At 52.4% G+C, this 15,041-nt stretch overlaps 1 protein-coding gene across 1 annotated transcript; it reads left to right on the top strand.

Moving 5' to 3' along the window:
* The first annotated feature begins 6,902 nt into the window (after nt 1-6,902).
* Nucleotides 6,903-14,396, top strand: TREML2 (triggering receptor expressed on myeloid cells like 2). The gene is made up of 5 exons (XM_029069817.2): nt 6,903-7,124; nt 9,836-10,156; nt 11,731-12,382; nt 13,340-13,446; nt 13,660-14,396. The coding sequence occupies exons 1-5, from the start codon at nt 6,959-6,961 to the stop codon at nt 13,671-13,673; spliced, it is 1,260 nt and encodes a 419-aa protein (XP_028925650.1). The 5' UTR covers nt 6,903-6,958; the 3' UTR covers nt 13,674-14,396.
* The last annotated feature ends 645 nt before the right edge of the window (nt 14,397-15,041 follow it).

Here is a 15,041-nt window from a genome sequence, read left to right on the forward strand (position 1 = left end):
GCCCGCACAGGCACATTCTGGGGCCATAAAGGTCGAATTGTCCCACCAACTCGTTTTTTTTTTTTCAAAAAAAAAAAACCTCCGCAAAGAGGCTGCCAACTTTCCCCCAAGCTCGAGACCAACTGAATGTGGGTTATGGAAACGGCTTTAAGTGTGTAAGTTGTTCTCTGTCCTCGGGCACAAGGCAGAATTGTTTCTGCAAACGAGGATGCAGCTCTTACGAGAACTTTTAAAAATCAGCTTTTGTGGGTTTGCTCTCCCGCTGCGCCCAGAGCCGGCCCCCTTGCCGGAGGTGCCCGAGCCGGCCAGGGCCCGTCCAGACTGGGGCATGGCTGCCCCCTGCCGCTGCTGCCCTCACCACAGCTGCCAGGGCTTCAGCTCTTTTTGCCGCTGCTTCTACGCTGCTCCTGCTGCTGCTGGGTCTTGGAGGTCTTTTTATGGCATTCGTTCAACGCTTACTATGTGCCAGACACTCTACGCAGCGCTGGGGTAGATACGAGATAATCGAGTTGGACGCAGCCCCTGTCCAACATGGGGCTTCCAGTCTTAATCCCCATTTTACAGATGAGATTACTGAGGCCCAGAGAAGTGAGATGACTTTCCCGAGGTCACACAGCAGACAGCAGCTGGGATTGGAACCCAGGGCCTCTGACTCCCAGACCTGTGGTCTTTCCACTAGGCCATACCGCTTCCTAGGCTGATGTTACTGCTACTCTCCTTCTGTTCTGCATCACCTAAGCACTTGAGTTTGTACCCACTATTCACTTTTATACTCACCCCATCTCCATTTCCTTAGCCTTTAATCTGTTGCATCTCCTACCTCTAGTTTATTTTAATGTCTGTCTTGGCAGCTTGATTCTAAACTCCTTAAAGGTAGGGAGTGTGTCTACTTACTCTATTGTATTATACATTCCCAAGTGCTTCGAACAGTGCTCTGCAAAAGGTAGGCATGTAATAAACACCATTTTTCAAATGGAATTTGTTAAGGGCTTTTACTATCTGTTAGGCACTGTACTAAGCACTGGGGTAGATGCAAGTAAATCATGTTGGATAAGGTCCATGTCCCATTTAGAGCTCACAACCTTAATCCCCATTTCGCAGATGAGGTAACTGAGGCAAAGAGAAGTGAAGTGACTTGCCCGAGGTCACACAGCAAACAAGTGGCAGAGCCGGGATTAGAACCTTGGTCCTCTGACTCCCAGGCTTATAAACTATCCACTAGGCCACGCTTCTTCAACCGATGATTGATGGCTGTGGCTATTGCAGCTGCTGCAGACTCTCTGCCCAAAACACAGCCAGGGCCTTGTCTACCTGCACGTGGCTGCAGAAGCCCAGTCCTCCTCGTACCTGGGAGCTCTGAACTCTCCCTGGCCCAGCAGAGGACAGGTGGGGGGCCCTTTCTTCCCATCACCTTCTCCACCAGCTCCAAACATTCTTTTCCCCGTGCCAGTACCTGGTCCTTCTGTCCCTGTCCTGTTGCCACCTTTTCCCGCCTACACAGCTGCCCCATTTTACTGAGCTGCTTCTGAGGGCTGTTTCCTGCCTCTTTGTCCCCTTTCTTCCCCTCTCATCCATCTCCTTTTCCTCCTTTTCTTCCTCCTCCTCCTCTTCCTCCTCTTCCTCCTCCTCCTCCTCCTCCTTCTCCTCATTTTCTTCCTCCTCCTCCCCTTTTTCCTCTCCTCTCCTCCTCCTTCTCTAGATGATGCAGAAGACTCCCACACTCTAGCCATCAGGAATTCCTTTCCCAAAATGGGGGAACTGTTTTTTTTTCCCCAGAAAATATATTTTTTGATCTCCAAATTTCAGCAGGTATAAAGCCAGAACCACCCAACTTTTACCCAAAGCCAAAAGAAATTGAGAATTTGGGGGATTTTGTAGGTATTGACCGCCACCACCCTGGTCCAAGAGCTGGAGATACCTTGGCTAAACTGCCTTATCAGTCTCCTCAACAGTCCACATAGCTTTACCCTCTTCCCTCTCCAATCAATCCACTTAGAAAAGTATAATAATAATGTTGGTATTTGTTAAGCGCTTACTATGTGCCGAGCACTGTTCTAAGCGCTGGGGTAGACACAGGGGAATCAGGTTGTCCCACATGGGGCTCACAGTCTTAATCCTCATTTTACAGATGAGGTAACCGAGGCACCGAGAAGTTAAGTGACTTGCCCAAAGTCACACAGCTGACAAGTGGCCGAGCTGGGATTCGAACCCATGATCTCTGACTCCAAAGCCCGTGCTCTTTCCACTGAGCCACGCTGCTTCACCCCAGTGGGTAGATGCAAACCCTGCCCACAAGGAGCTTACAGTCTAAAGGGGGAGACAGACATTAAACTAGATTAGGGTTAGGGGAAATGGTCTCCAATCCATCCGTCCCCCTCCTGCTTGGTCCATTTTCCAGAAAGATTCTGCACACATCTCTCCACTCCTCAGAAACCCAGGTTACACATTCCCTTCTCCCTGAAATAGGAATTCTTCACCACCGGCTTTAAGGCACTCCATCACTCCCTTTTTCTGATCTACTCTCGCCTCCCATTACACCCCATCTTAAATTCTCTTCCTCCCCACCCACAAGCAGGGGTGAAATAAAAATATTCCGACTGGAATGCTGCCCCCGTCACAGGGAGTGGAGGTAGCAGCAGAGGGGAGCTGGAGGAGGCAGGGGGCTGCCCCCATTGGACACTCTAAAGGCAACCGCTGCCTCTGTTCAAATTGAAATAGCCACGTTGGGACTTTTTCTTTAAGCCAAGCCGAGTTTCTGCCTTTTCCGAGTTAGATGAATCACGGCTACAGCTCCCACACTCCCCATCTCACAGAACCTCTTTCTCAACTCTCCCACCTCCAACCTCTAGCTCACACGGACTCCCTCCTGCCTGGAACTCCTTCAAATCCATCAGTTCCCAGCTCTCCCCCATCTTCAAAGGGCTTCTGAAAGCCTCTCTCCTCCAAGGAGCTTTCCGTGATTCCTTTTTTCTTCTTGTAAAATGGCATTTGTTAAGCACTTACTGTGTGTCAAGCACTAAGAGCTGGGGTAGATACAGAGTAATCAGGTTGGACACGGACGTGTCCCATATGGGGCTCATAGACTTAATCCCCATTTTCCAGATGAGGTAACCGAGGCTCAGAGAAGTGAAGTGGCTTGCCCAAGGTCACACACCAGATAAAGGGCAGAGCTGGGAATAGGACTCAGGTCCTTCTGACTCCCAGGTCCATGCTCAATCCACTAGGCCACACGGTTCCCCTGATTCTTCTTTCTCCCCTGGTTCATCCTACCAACTGTCATTTCAGCATTTATGCACTCACAACTTCCTGTAGTGCTTTTATACAAATTTATTTATATGCTCTACTATTTAAACACTTCTTCTACCTCTATTATACTCTCCTGAGCACTTAGTGAAGTGCTGTGCACGTAGTAGGTGCTCAATAAGTACTATTGATTGATTATAGGATAACTTCTGACTGTGTGAGGCCTAAGTAAAATAAGTACGAATGACTTAATTTGAGTGCAAGACGTGGCAGGGCAGTGAAATATTTATGCGCTGTTCATATATTTCTAGTTGGCCTAGTGGAAAGAACACAGGGATGGCAGTCAGAAGACCTGGGTTCTAGTCTTGGGCCTGCCACTTATCTGTTGTGTGACCATGGACAGGTCACTTAACCTCTCTGGACCTCCATTTTTTACTGTTAAATGGGATGAGAGTGTGAGCCCTGTATGAGGCAGGGACTATGTCTGATCTCATACCCCGTAATCACCCCAGTGCTTAGCATGTAATAAATGCTTTATAAATCTCATAATTATTTAATAGCATTGTATCCTATATATAGGTCATCAGGCACAAGGTAATCAAAACCAAACCTTTTTTAGAGAAGATGATAAGCATGATTCATTGGTGGACAATTCATTCATTCATTCAATTGTATTTATTGAGCGCTTACTAGGTGCAGAGGACTGTACTAAGTGCTTGGAGAGTACAATTCGGCAACAAATAGAGATAATCCATGACTGAAATTTATCAGTCTTGACTATGGGAGGGAGAGTTAAGTAGAGGTCTACCCATTCCATTCCTAGCTTGGGCAGTGGATAGTGAATGGAAGGCAATATTTTACAAGTCAAAACTCACCTGTGCTGAGCAGCAGCGGAATGGGAGAGAGTCAAGGGTGGAGACTCAAATTTACTGTGCAGAAGAAGGCAATGGTAAACCACTTCTGAGATTTTACCAAGAAAATTCTACGGTTACACTTACCAGAATGATTACAGGTGAAGGGTTGGGCATTCTGGGAGAGATGTGTCCATGGAGTCGCGATGGGTCGGAGACGACTCTACAGAATAAGACAAAATAAGCCATGTCTAGTATCCTACCTAAAAAACAGCCCAGAACCCCTAATTTAATTTTTGTTCATTAGTGGTCTCTTAGAGCCCAACTAAATTCATTTTTCCCCCCTAAAACCTAACTTTGGAAGCATAAATAGGTGGAAACCATGGCTTGGGTCTAGTCCTCAGAGCTCAGTGTGGGCCTGAAGTCAGCGTGGGTAGGGAAGGGAGCCAGAGAGGGAGGTGGCTGCCTCCCTGGGGACGGGGAGAGGAAGTGGGGAGGGGAGAGAGGCAGAACCTCTGAGGCTGTTTCAGCTGAGCCTTTCGTGGGGCAAAGACTCTTCGCAGGACTGAGTCCCCCTGGCCTGAGCTGCTGACCTCTCCCACCCAACCCTCCTCTTCTCAATCCACAGGGACCCCAGACCACCGGGTGGGGTTTTATGGAGAGGGCTGGGGTTCCTTGGGGAGGGGGCTTCACCTGACCCCAGTATAAATTTGAAAGAGTCCTGAAACCTCCAGGCCACTAAAGCAGCAAATCTTGCTGCCTTTCACAAGACTCCCTCGGCCCACCCGCCCAGCCTCTCCCATCCCCTCCCATCTTTCATCTAGAAATCACCGTCTCTTACATATCTCCATGGCTTTCCAGAACCCTCTCTACTCACCCGGTGGCCATGGACGTTCAGGCTCCCGAGAACCCAGACAGCTAAAGAAATCCTCAGGCTGCAGGAGCAGAGCCTCAGTCCCAAACTCGGCAACTCTAGGACTGGTCTGTTCCTTGCACTCTGACAACTCTGAGGGGGTCATTAGCAGGGTGGAAACCACAGCTGGGGAGGTAAGTCTGGGTTTCTTTCTCTATGGTTCTTGCATTTTTCTTCTTTCTCTCTCTTCTATCCCTTCCCTCCGACACAGGCCAGAGCCTCTCTGGCATACCCTGGGTCTTTCCCGGACTGGTCGAGGAAGTCCTGGCCCATACAGTGGCGTGGCTTAGTGAGAAGCAATGTGGCTTAGTGGATAGAACACGGGCCTGGGAATCAGAAGATCAGGGGTTCTATTCCCGGCTCCACCATGTGTCTGTTGTGTGACCTTGGGCAAGTCACTTCACTTCACTGGGCTTCAGTTCCCTCATCTGTAAAATGGGGATTAAAAGTGTGAGTCCCATGTGGGACAGGGACTGTGTCCAACATGATTAACTCGTATCTACCCCAGTGCTTAGAACAGTGTTTGGCACATAGTAAGCGCTTAACAAGTACCAGAATAATAATTATTATTGTAATTAATTATAGGACAGGCCCTCTTGGGTGGGGCATGTCCAGCCGGGCCAGTGGGGCTGAGGGGACGTCAGGGAGGGAGGAGCCTGTGGGGGCCTCCCCTTGCACTTTGCTCCAGTGGCTGCCGCATGAGGCCAGATCGAGTCTCTTCCTGGTTCCTGAGGGTCCCTGGTCTCTCCTACTCCGAAGTGGCGGGCTGAAAGAGAAGCAGAGTGGCCTAGTGGACGGAGCACAGGCCCGGGAGTCAGAATGACCTGCGTTCTAATCCCTGCTCCTCATCTTGTCAGCCGTGGGACCTTGGGCAAGAAACTTCACTTCTCTCTGCTTCAGTTCCCTCATCTGGGGACTAAGACTGTGAGTCCCATGAGGGACATGGACTGTGTCCGACCTGATTAGCTTGTATCTGTGGACGGTGCTCGGCACATAGTAAGCGCTTAACAAAGATCATTAAAAAATGAAAGAATGGGAGCAAACAAAGGCAACAACAAACACAGGCGCCGAATGCTCTCCTCTGGCTCCAAGACTCCTGTGTGGACGGAGAGGGTTTGGGGCCTAGCCAACCCCCTGCTGCCGGTGCCACTGCATCACCACAGCGGAGAGGGGGGCAGCTGTGGGAGAGAGATAGGGAGGGAACGCACACTCATGCACCCGTATATATGCGAGTTCATCCGAGTGTGGGCGGGTTTGTGCCTGGGTGTTTGCATGTCTCTTTGTGTCCTATGTGACTACGTTTTTGAACCAGTGGCCACATTTGGGTGGGCGTGAATAGCTTGTCTATGTGTGTCTCTGGGTGTGCGTGTGTGTGTGCACGGGGGAACGATCCTGTACGTTAGTGTGAATGCATGTGATCAAGAGACTTATGCACTGGGCTTTGCTGGCCCCTCCCAGCTAGAGGGTAGTCCCCTGGCCTGTACAGAATTCCGGCCTCCAGGCCAGTCGGGTTGGACCGCCCGGGGATCCTAAAAAGACCCTGCTGCTTTCGGGATCCTGCCTTTGGACAGACAGGGCCGAACTCTGGGCTGGAGGGGTGATTCCCCAGTTCAGGGAGAGGCTTTGGGGGTGCCGGCCGGGGCACTGCTCTCCATCTCAGCAGCCCCTTCTCCCCCAGGACCCCTAACAGGGGAAATCCTGAGGGCCGCCTTTTTTGGGAGAAGCTCCCACCCTATCTCCGGGGCTCGGGTGGGGCGTTCACCGAGGAGCGGAAACGATGGCTCAGAGACTCCCCTGGTGATAGGCTCCCGGGCTTGTGGTCGGAGGCCAGGGAGGGGCACAGGGAGGGGGCCTGTCACAGCTCACGCTTCGGACGGTTTCTTCACTTCTCTAATTGAGCAATTTCACTTTCGGGGGCCTGTGCCCTGCCCTATAGACACAGGTGCTATGGATGAAAGCTAGTCCTGGGCGCCCACCCCGAATCGCTGCAGTGGAGGCCCAAGGTGGCCAGTGGCCGGGGGTAATCTGGGCAGCCCGGAAGAGGATGGAGCCAGGTGTCCGGTGCCCCCAGAGCTTGTTGTTGCTGCTGCTGCTGCTGCTGATGCTCTGGGTTTCAGGTGAGGAAAAGAAGGGGAACCTAGGGGGGAATTAGGGGCTTGCGGGGAGTTGTTGGGTGTCCTACTGCTCCACGTGGGGGAGGAGACTTCGGGAGGCCTGAGGCTTGTGATCTGTCCTGGTTCTCCCAGTGAGGTTGCACCTGTTTCTGACAGACACCCCTTCCAGAAGGCCAAGGTCCACCAGTATTAGAAGGGCAGAGCAGTGTTCCTGGTCCGGGTGAGCCCAGGGACCCCAGCGGGGACATGGGCATCCCCTGCACCAGTGGTCTCAATCTTGAGGGCCCCTAGGACAGCTCCTCTCCTCGCCAGAGGCCCTCTTTGGGGCTCTGGTCCTTGAACAATGCCCTCTCACCCTCCCGTGGGCCCCCTTCCCCTCCATCCCCATTGGCTCTGGCCACGTTGACCTCATTCACAGAGCGCTCAGAAGTCCCTGGGCAATTCTTGGAATGATGACCTCAACTCCAGACCCGGCCCCCAAGCCCAGGGAGAACCAATTGTAGAGAGTGTTGCGCCCAGAGAGCTCCCGGTACTCAGTGGGGGCCTCACCCTCCCTGTCTTCCTTGCTACCAAGGCAACGGGTTACCACTTCCTGCATCACCTCCTCTTTAACCTTCCCAGCAAGGCGACTGGGGGTGGGGGTGGGTTTGCTCAGGGGCCCGAAATGGGAGGTGATTGCAGAATCATCGGAGAGTAGACAGGGCTCCAAAGGTCACCCCATCCCTCCCCCTGAACAGCTTGCCAAAGAAAAGCCGGGGGAGGGGAAGGGTTGTGTTGCTCCAGAGAGATCTCTGAGAGATCTCTGGGGCAGGAGGTGCCTGGCCTCCCTCCTCAGGACATCCCAAGGGGGGTGGGGGCATCCATCCAGTTTTCAAGTGGTCTGATGAGAAGCAGCACGACCTAGTGGGTAGAACATGGCCCTGGGAACTGGGTTCTAATCAGTCTCCGCCACGTGTCTGCTGCGTGACTTTGGGCAAGTCACTTCACTTCTCTGGGCCTCAGTTATCTCATCTGTAAAATGAGGATGAAGACTGTGAGCCCTATGTGGGACAAGGGCTGTGTCCAAACTAATTAGCTTTTATCTACCCCAGCACTTAGAACAGTGCTTGACATGTAGTAAGTGCTTAACAAATATCATTATTATTATTATATGGCACGAGGAACTTCTTCAGTGCAGTGGGGCCCTGTGGGAAGACAATGGGCCTGGAAGTCAGGAGACCTGGGTTCTAATCCCTCTCTGCTGCTGGCCTGCTGAGGGTCCTTGGGCAAGTTACTTAAGTGCCCTGAACCTCAGTTTGCTTATCTGTAAAATGGGCATTAAATACCCATTCTCTCTCCCTCTTAGACCAAGAGCCATTTTTAAGCCAGAGGCTGTTTGATATGATTGTATTGTATCTATCCCAGAGCTTAGTTTACTTAACAAACACCACCATTACTATCATTATAACTATTAATAATAACACTTGTGGCATTTGTTAAGTGCTTACTAAGTGCCAGACACTGTACTAAGTGCTGGGGTGAATACAAGCAAATTGGGTTGGACACAGTCCCTGTCCCACACAGGGCTCACAGTCTTAATTCCCATTTTACAAATGAGGTAACTTAAGTACAGAAAAGTGAAATGACTTGCCCAAGGCCACATAGCAGACAAGTGGTGGAGCTGGGATCAGAACCCATGGTCTTCTGACTCCCAAGCCCGTGCTCTATCCATTACACCATGCTGCTTCCCCTACAAATGTTAATTGCAGCTGCTAGAGCCTGTTGCTCAGAAGCGGCTCTCATAGTTCCCGGGAGCTGGAGGGGAGCTCCATGGTTTTGGGGGGACAGGGGGTGTCGGGGATCCACCCGATGACCCACTCAGCAATTAGATCGACCCTGTAAACTTCCACAGAGGGTTTTGTGTGGGCCCTCATGATGTGTTCATGCTGTTCATGTTACAAAATATACTTTTGCCACTCATACAAAGATGGTGGACAGCAAAAGGGAGTTTGGAATCCTCCAGTGCTGCCGGTGACCTCGTTACCCAGAGGGGGGAATTCTGCTGAATTTGGCTGACTCTCCCAACTTCCCAGGGGCCAAAAGTGAGGTGCAGACCTACACCACAAAAGCAGCTTCCCTAGTCTCTCCTCTTAACACCTTAGCCCAGGCGTGAAGAGGCCCGACCTCTGAAGGCCTTGGAGCATCTTCAGCATCAGGAGTTCTGTTCTGGATGTTTAGGATTTTCAGAACCGCTCTGGACTCCCGCAGCTTTGAAAACCCCCAGATGTCCAAACAAGCATCTTGGGCAAAGGGCAGACATGATCCCCAGGCCACGTGCCACGAGCCTCTTGACTGTAAGCTCACTGTAAGCAGGGAATGTGTCTGTTGATTTTTATATTGTACTCTCCCCAGTGCTTAGTACAATGGTCTGCACACCATAAGTGCTCAATAAGTAATACTGACTGACTGACCACATGTCCCAGGAATGCCCTGGGTTTGCCGGTCCCTCGTCCCAGGGCCCCAGCTTGATGTTGGGATATCAGGGGGCCACAGAGGAGCTCCCCAAGCTGACATGCCCTGGCAGCAGGGAAAAGCTGAGGAAGGCACTCAGGCTGGCAGAGGTGACAGATGACAGGGTGAGGCCGGTCAGAGGGCAGGGCCATCTCCCCCTTGGCCTCCGGTCATCATTCTCAGGCACCTCCTTGCCCTGACCCTGACCCATACACTTTCTCCAGCCCTCCAGGACGAGGAAGTATACACCAAAGTGAGCCGGCGGGAGGGAGAGACGCTGACGGTCAGCTGCCCCTACCTGGTTCGGCCCAACCGGCGGGAAGGCAAGGTCTGGTGCAAAGTGAGGAGGAGAAAATGTGACCCCAACTTCAGCAGGGCCTGGACCACCGGCCCCCGCTACCTGCTCCAGGATGACCCCCTGGCCGGGCTGATTACAGTGGCCATGAATGGGCTACGCCTTCAGGACTCGGGGAAGTACTGGTGCATGCGTAATAGCTCCCACACGCTCTACCCGATCAAGGGCATCCAACTGGTGGTGTCTCACGGTCAGTCCCTGTCCCGGGCCTGGGAGGGGTGGGCGGGCGGGGATGGTCAGGGAAAGGTCGCGGGAGACTGGGGTGGTCAGGGCAGGGGTGGAGTGGGTGGCCAGAGTGAGGTGGGGAGGGTTCTTCAGGGGTGGGGTAGGGTGGAGTGGTCAGGGAAGGGTGGGATGGTCTGGGTGGGGCAGGGCAGATGGGCCCTTCTCAATTTAACGTAACTTCTTTGTGCCTCAGTTCCCTCATCTGTAAAATGGGGAATAAGACTGTGAGCCCCACGTGGGACAACCTGATTACCTTGTATCTACCCCAGTGCTTAGAACAGTGCTTGGCACGTAGTAAGCACTTAATAAATACCATCATCATTATTATTCATTCCAATTTTACAGATGAGGGAACTGAGCACAGAGGAAGTGAAATGACTTGCCCAAGGTCACACAGCAGACAAGTGGCGGAGTTGGGATTAGAACCCATGACCTCTGACTCCTAAACCTGGGCTCTTGCCACTGCTAGGAGAATGGGGGGGGCGGGGGGGCTGGAGTGGGGCAAGGTGGCCGGGTGGGCACTTGGATATCACTGTCCCTTCAGAAGGGACTTCCTGTCCAGGCTCTCCCCCTAGAGCCAGCCCCCGCTCCATATCGGTGCCTGGAATCCCCCCAGACCTTCTCTTCCTCTTGTCCAGAGCCTGGGGCTGGTGGCAGGGAAGTAGGAGCTTCCGGCTGGGGGTTGGTTGGACTCCTTCCCCTCCAAACCCATTGGGCTGTCCCCAACCCCACTCCAAGTCCGACTCAACTGCCCAAACTACATTTCCCTTGGTGGGAAGGAGTGGAGAGAAGGAGCCAGAAAAAATAAGGAGGCAAGAGAGAGTCAGGAGGACTACTGAGGGCAGGGGAGGGAGTGAAATGGGCCCGTTTGGGGGAGTGAGGGGGCTGGAGAGGCTGAAGAGGTTTGGAAAATCTAACCATCACTCCCACCCCAACTGGGATCATAGTAGAATTTAAATCCCCAAATGGATGCGGGGAGCCAGAGGGCAAGGCTTCTGGATTCACTGAAGTCCCAGGAGATGTCTTCCCTCCTCATAACAGACAGATAATTGCTCTCCCCTCTTCTTCAAAGCCTTATTTGAAGGCACATCTCCTCCAAGAAGCCTTTCCTCACTAAGCCACCTTTTCCTCTTCTTCCACTCCCTTCTGCATCACCCTGACTTGCTCCCTTCATTCATCCCCTCTCCTAACCCCACGGCACTTATGTATATAACTGTCATTTATGAGTTAATTAATTTATGCATTTATGTATGCATGTATGTGTGTGTTTATTTATTTATTTATTTATTTATTTATTTATTTATTTATTTATTTATTTGTCTATCTATATTAATGTCTGTCTCCCCATCTAGACTGTGAGCTCACTGGGGGCAGGGAATATATCTGTTTATTGTTATATTGTACTCTCCCAGGTGCTTAGTACAGTGCTTTGCACATGGTCAGTGCTCAGGAAATATGATTGAATAAATGATAAATGAATGAATTTGGCCCCCAGCTTGGCCCTAGTCTGACAGTCCTCTCTCCCTGCTTCCTAAGCAGCACCCAGCAAAGAGTCCCGCCCCGAGACAACAGAGTCCTCCCACTGGAATCTAGTCGCCTCAATTACAGCCAGATCCCCTACCACGGTCACAGCCACAGCCATTGAGCCCCCAGGTGCCCGATCTTCAACCATTCTGTCTGGCAGCACTATCAGATCGGCTCCTGCTGCTCTCCCCACCACCGCCAAGATTACCTCTCCCACCATCAGATCTCTGACTGTGGCCAGACATCGCACTATCAAGACCCTGGCCGTGACCAGGCACCCCACAACCGGATCTCCATCCGAGGCCACACCTTCCACCACAAGATCCTCAGCCTTGGCCAGGTCCTCCCCGACGAGGTCTCTCACCACGGTCCGATCCACTCCTACCGCCGTGGCCAAGTCTTTCTCCACCGGCCCTCCCTCTGTGACCTGGTCCTTTTCCATCAGTCTTCCCACCGGGGCCAAATCCTCTTCCACGAAGTCCCCCACCATGGCTAGATCCGCTTCCACCAGGTCTCCGGCTATGGCCAGGGGTCTCTCCACTAGATCTTCCACCATGGCTGTAGTCCTCATCACTGGAGCGTCAACCAAGGCGAGAGTTCTTCCGGCCACGCCTCCCTCCAAGGCCAGGTGCCCTTCCAGTCTAGGAATGGATGATGTCATTTCCAGGTACAGTTCCAGAGCTGGGGCTCACCAGGGTTCCTGTTTCCTGCTCCCACTGGGGAGGGGAGAATGGGTGGGAGGCAGGAGGAATGTCTCCCCCCATTTCTGATTCAATCCCCGTGTCAGTGAGGGAGCAGGGCAGAGCGGTGGGGGAGAGGTGCAACCTCAGCTGTGGACAGGGAACGTGACTGCCAACTCTGTTGCACTGTAATCTCCCAAGCGCTTATACAGTGCTTCGCACATTGAAAGCGCTTAATAAATAGCATTGATTAATTGCTGAGGAGGGTCAGGAGGAGCATACATCTGTCTCTCAGAGCCAGATCCTAGCTGGTGAGCAAAGGCAAGGGTCAGAGTCAGGTCAGGGGGAATAGTAATAATAATTAATAATGATGGTATTTGTGAAGTGCTAACTATGTGCCAGGCACTGTACTAGCCACTGAGGTGGAGACAAGCAAATCGGGTTGGACACAGTCCCTGACCCATGGGGGGCTCCCAGTCTCAATACCAGTGTACAAATGAGGTAACTGAGATACAGAGTAGCAAAGTGATTTGCCCAAGTCACACAGCGGATAAGTGACGGAGCCATAATTAGAACCCACGACCTTCTGACTCCCAGGCTCATGCTCAATCCACTAAGGTCAGGTCAAGGAAGGACAGGGTCAGGTACAGGGGAGGCCTTGTACCCAGAAGAGGCAGAGCTAGGTGCAGCTCCTTCTCCTTCCCCAGTGTCTGCCAAGCAGGCTGATACCTGTAGCCTGATCCACAGACTCCCTCGGCCTCCATTCATGAGCCTGAGCCCGGGCACGAAGGACCCAGACCAGAGAGAGGTACAGAGCTCTACTGGGGACCTCTAGCTGGCATTCCCACCTTGGGCTCTGCCCTTCTCTCTGGGACCGGGGTGGGGTCCCCTCAACCAGACAGCCCTTTCCTGAATCCCGCTTTCCTCATTTCCTCCCTCTGCAGCTTTCGGGATGCGAGCCTCACTGTGCCGGTGGTGTTGGTGGGGTGCCTCTGGTTCCTGATGTTGGCAGCTGTGTTTTACGGCTTCTGGAAGAAGAGTCGGATGAGAAGTGAGCGGTGGCCCCCAGGCAGGCCCGGGATGGGGTGGACAGGGATTGACCCGGCTTCCACCGGCCTTCAGGAGCTCTGGGGCTGAGAGCGAAGAAAGGACCAGGGTGACAGAAGTCCAGGGGAGGGGCTTCCTGGGATCCGAATGTAACCTGGGGAGGAACCTGGGGTGATCCGAATGTAACTTCCTTCTCCCACTGTCTCTCTTTCGCCAGCTTACCATGTGTGAGTCTAGACTGCAGCCTGGAAGGACCCCGCCCGAAGACTCACTGCACAGAGCTCCGTCCAAACGAGCTGCTCCATCGAGGTAGAGTTCCTGCCCGCTCCATCACAGGAACAGGCAGAGCCACACGGCGGGCAGACAAGAGAGAGGCTGGGGAGGAGGAATCCCCGGCGGGATTCCCAACCCTTGGCTCTGCAGGGCACAGGGAGATCTGGGGAGGACCACCTAAAGAAAGGCCTAAAGACAGAGCAACCCCGAGGAACACCGTTCCAGCTCAGCTGGTCAGCAGCCGCCACTGAGACCACCAGGGTTCAGCCCACAGCCTCAGGAGAGGGGCGAGAACCCAGACTGATGTTCAGTGGTGTGGGAACTGGCCAGGCTCGGTTCCCGCTTGGAGAGCTCTCAGGATCTTCCCATACAGGTGGCGAGTGAAGCATTCTCACTGGCACAGGCTGAGGGCCGTGAGACTCCCGACACCAAAAGTGGAAACAGACTGGTTTTCCAGTGGGAATGCCGCCAGGACTACAACGGCAACATATGGTCGAAATATAGTATTGCCAAGATCACCGTAGATATAAACGTCAATGTCACGAAAGCATTAATCCCAACACCAGCAGAGAAATGATGGGGTCACCATGGAAATATCATCAGTGCCTCCCAGGTTGGATCGGAGAAGCCCGGGCTTGGGAGTCAGAGGTCATGGGTTCGAATGCCGACTCCGCCACTTGAGAGCTGTGTGACTTTGGGCAAGTCACTTCACTTCTCGGTGCCTCAGTTACCTCATCTGTAAAATGGGGATTAACTGTGAGCCTCATGTGGGACAACCTGATTACCCTGTATCTACTCCAGCGCTTAGAACAGTGTTCCGCACATAGTGAGCGCTTAACAAATACCAACATTCTTATTTCCAAATCGCATTAATAATGAGCAGTAACAATGCTTACATCATTAATGCCACTAGGAGGCATTATTTACGTCTCCAAGGATGTATGGCTGACCTCACGGGGGAGCGATCTTCAGAACTTCCCTGAAAATGTCGCCTGCAAGGAGTTATCACCAATTCTGCTTTGAAACTATTGTCAATACCAGCTCAAAGGCTCATTAACGCCTCTGTAAAATAACTGTCAATTCTCCATGGAAATCTCAAGGCCACCATAAAAATACTGCTATCACCACCATGACAGTGATGTCTCAGAGGCCACAATGGATATATCCCAAATGTTTCCATGGTCATATTATCCATGCCACTGTGGAGAGCTCATCCTTGGACTGTGACCCACATGTGGGACGGGGCCTGTGTCTGAACCTGATTATCTCGCTCCTTCCCCAGTGGTTAGTGCAGTGCTTGGACACATAATAAGTGCTTAACAAATA

This window comes from Ornithorhynchus anatinus, chromosome 7 (genome assembly GCF_004115215.2).
Source record: "Ornithorhynchus anatinus isolate Pmale09 chromosome 7, mOrnAna1.pri.v4, whole genome shotgun sequence".
Classification (NCBI taxonomy): Eukaryota; Metazoa; Chordata; class Mammalia; order Monotremata; family Ornithorhynchidae; genus Ornithorhynchus; species Ornithorhynchus anatinus.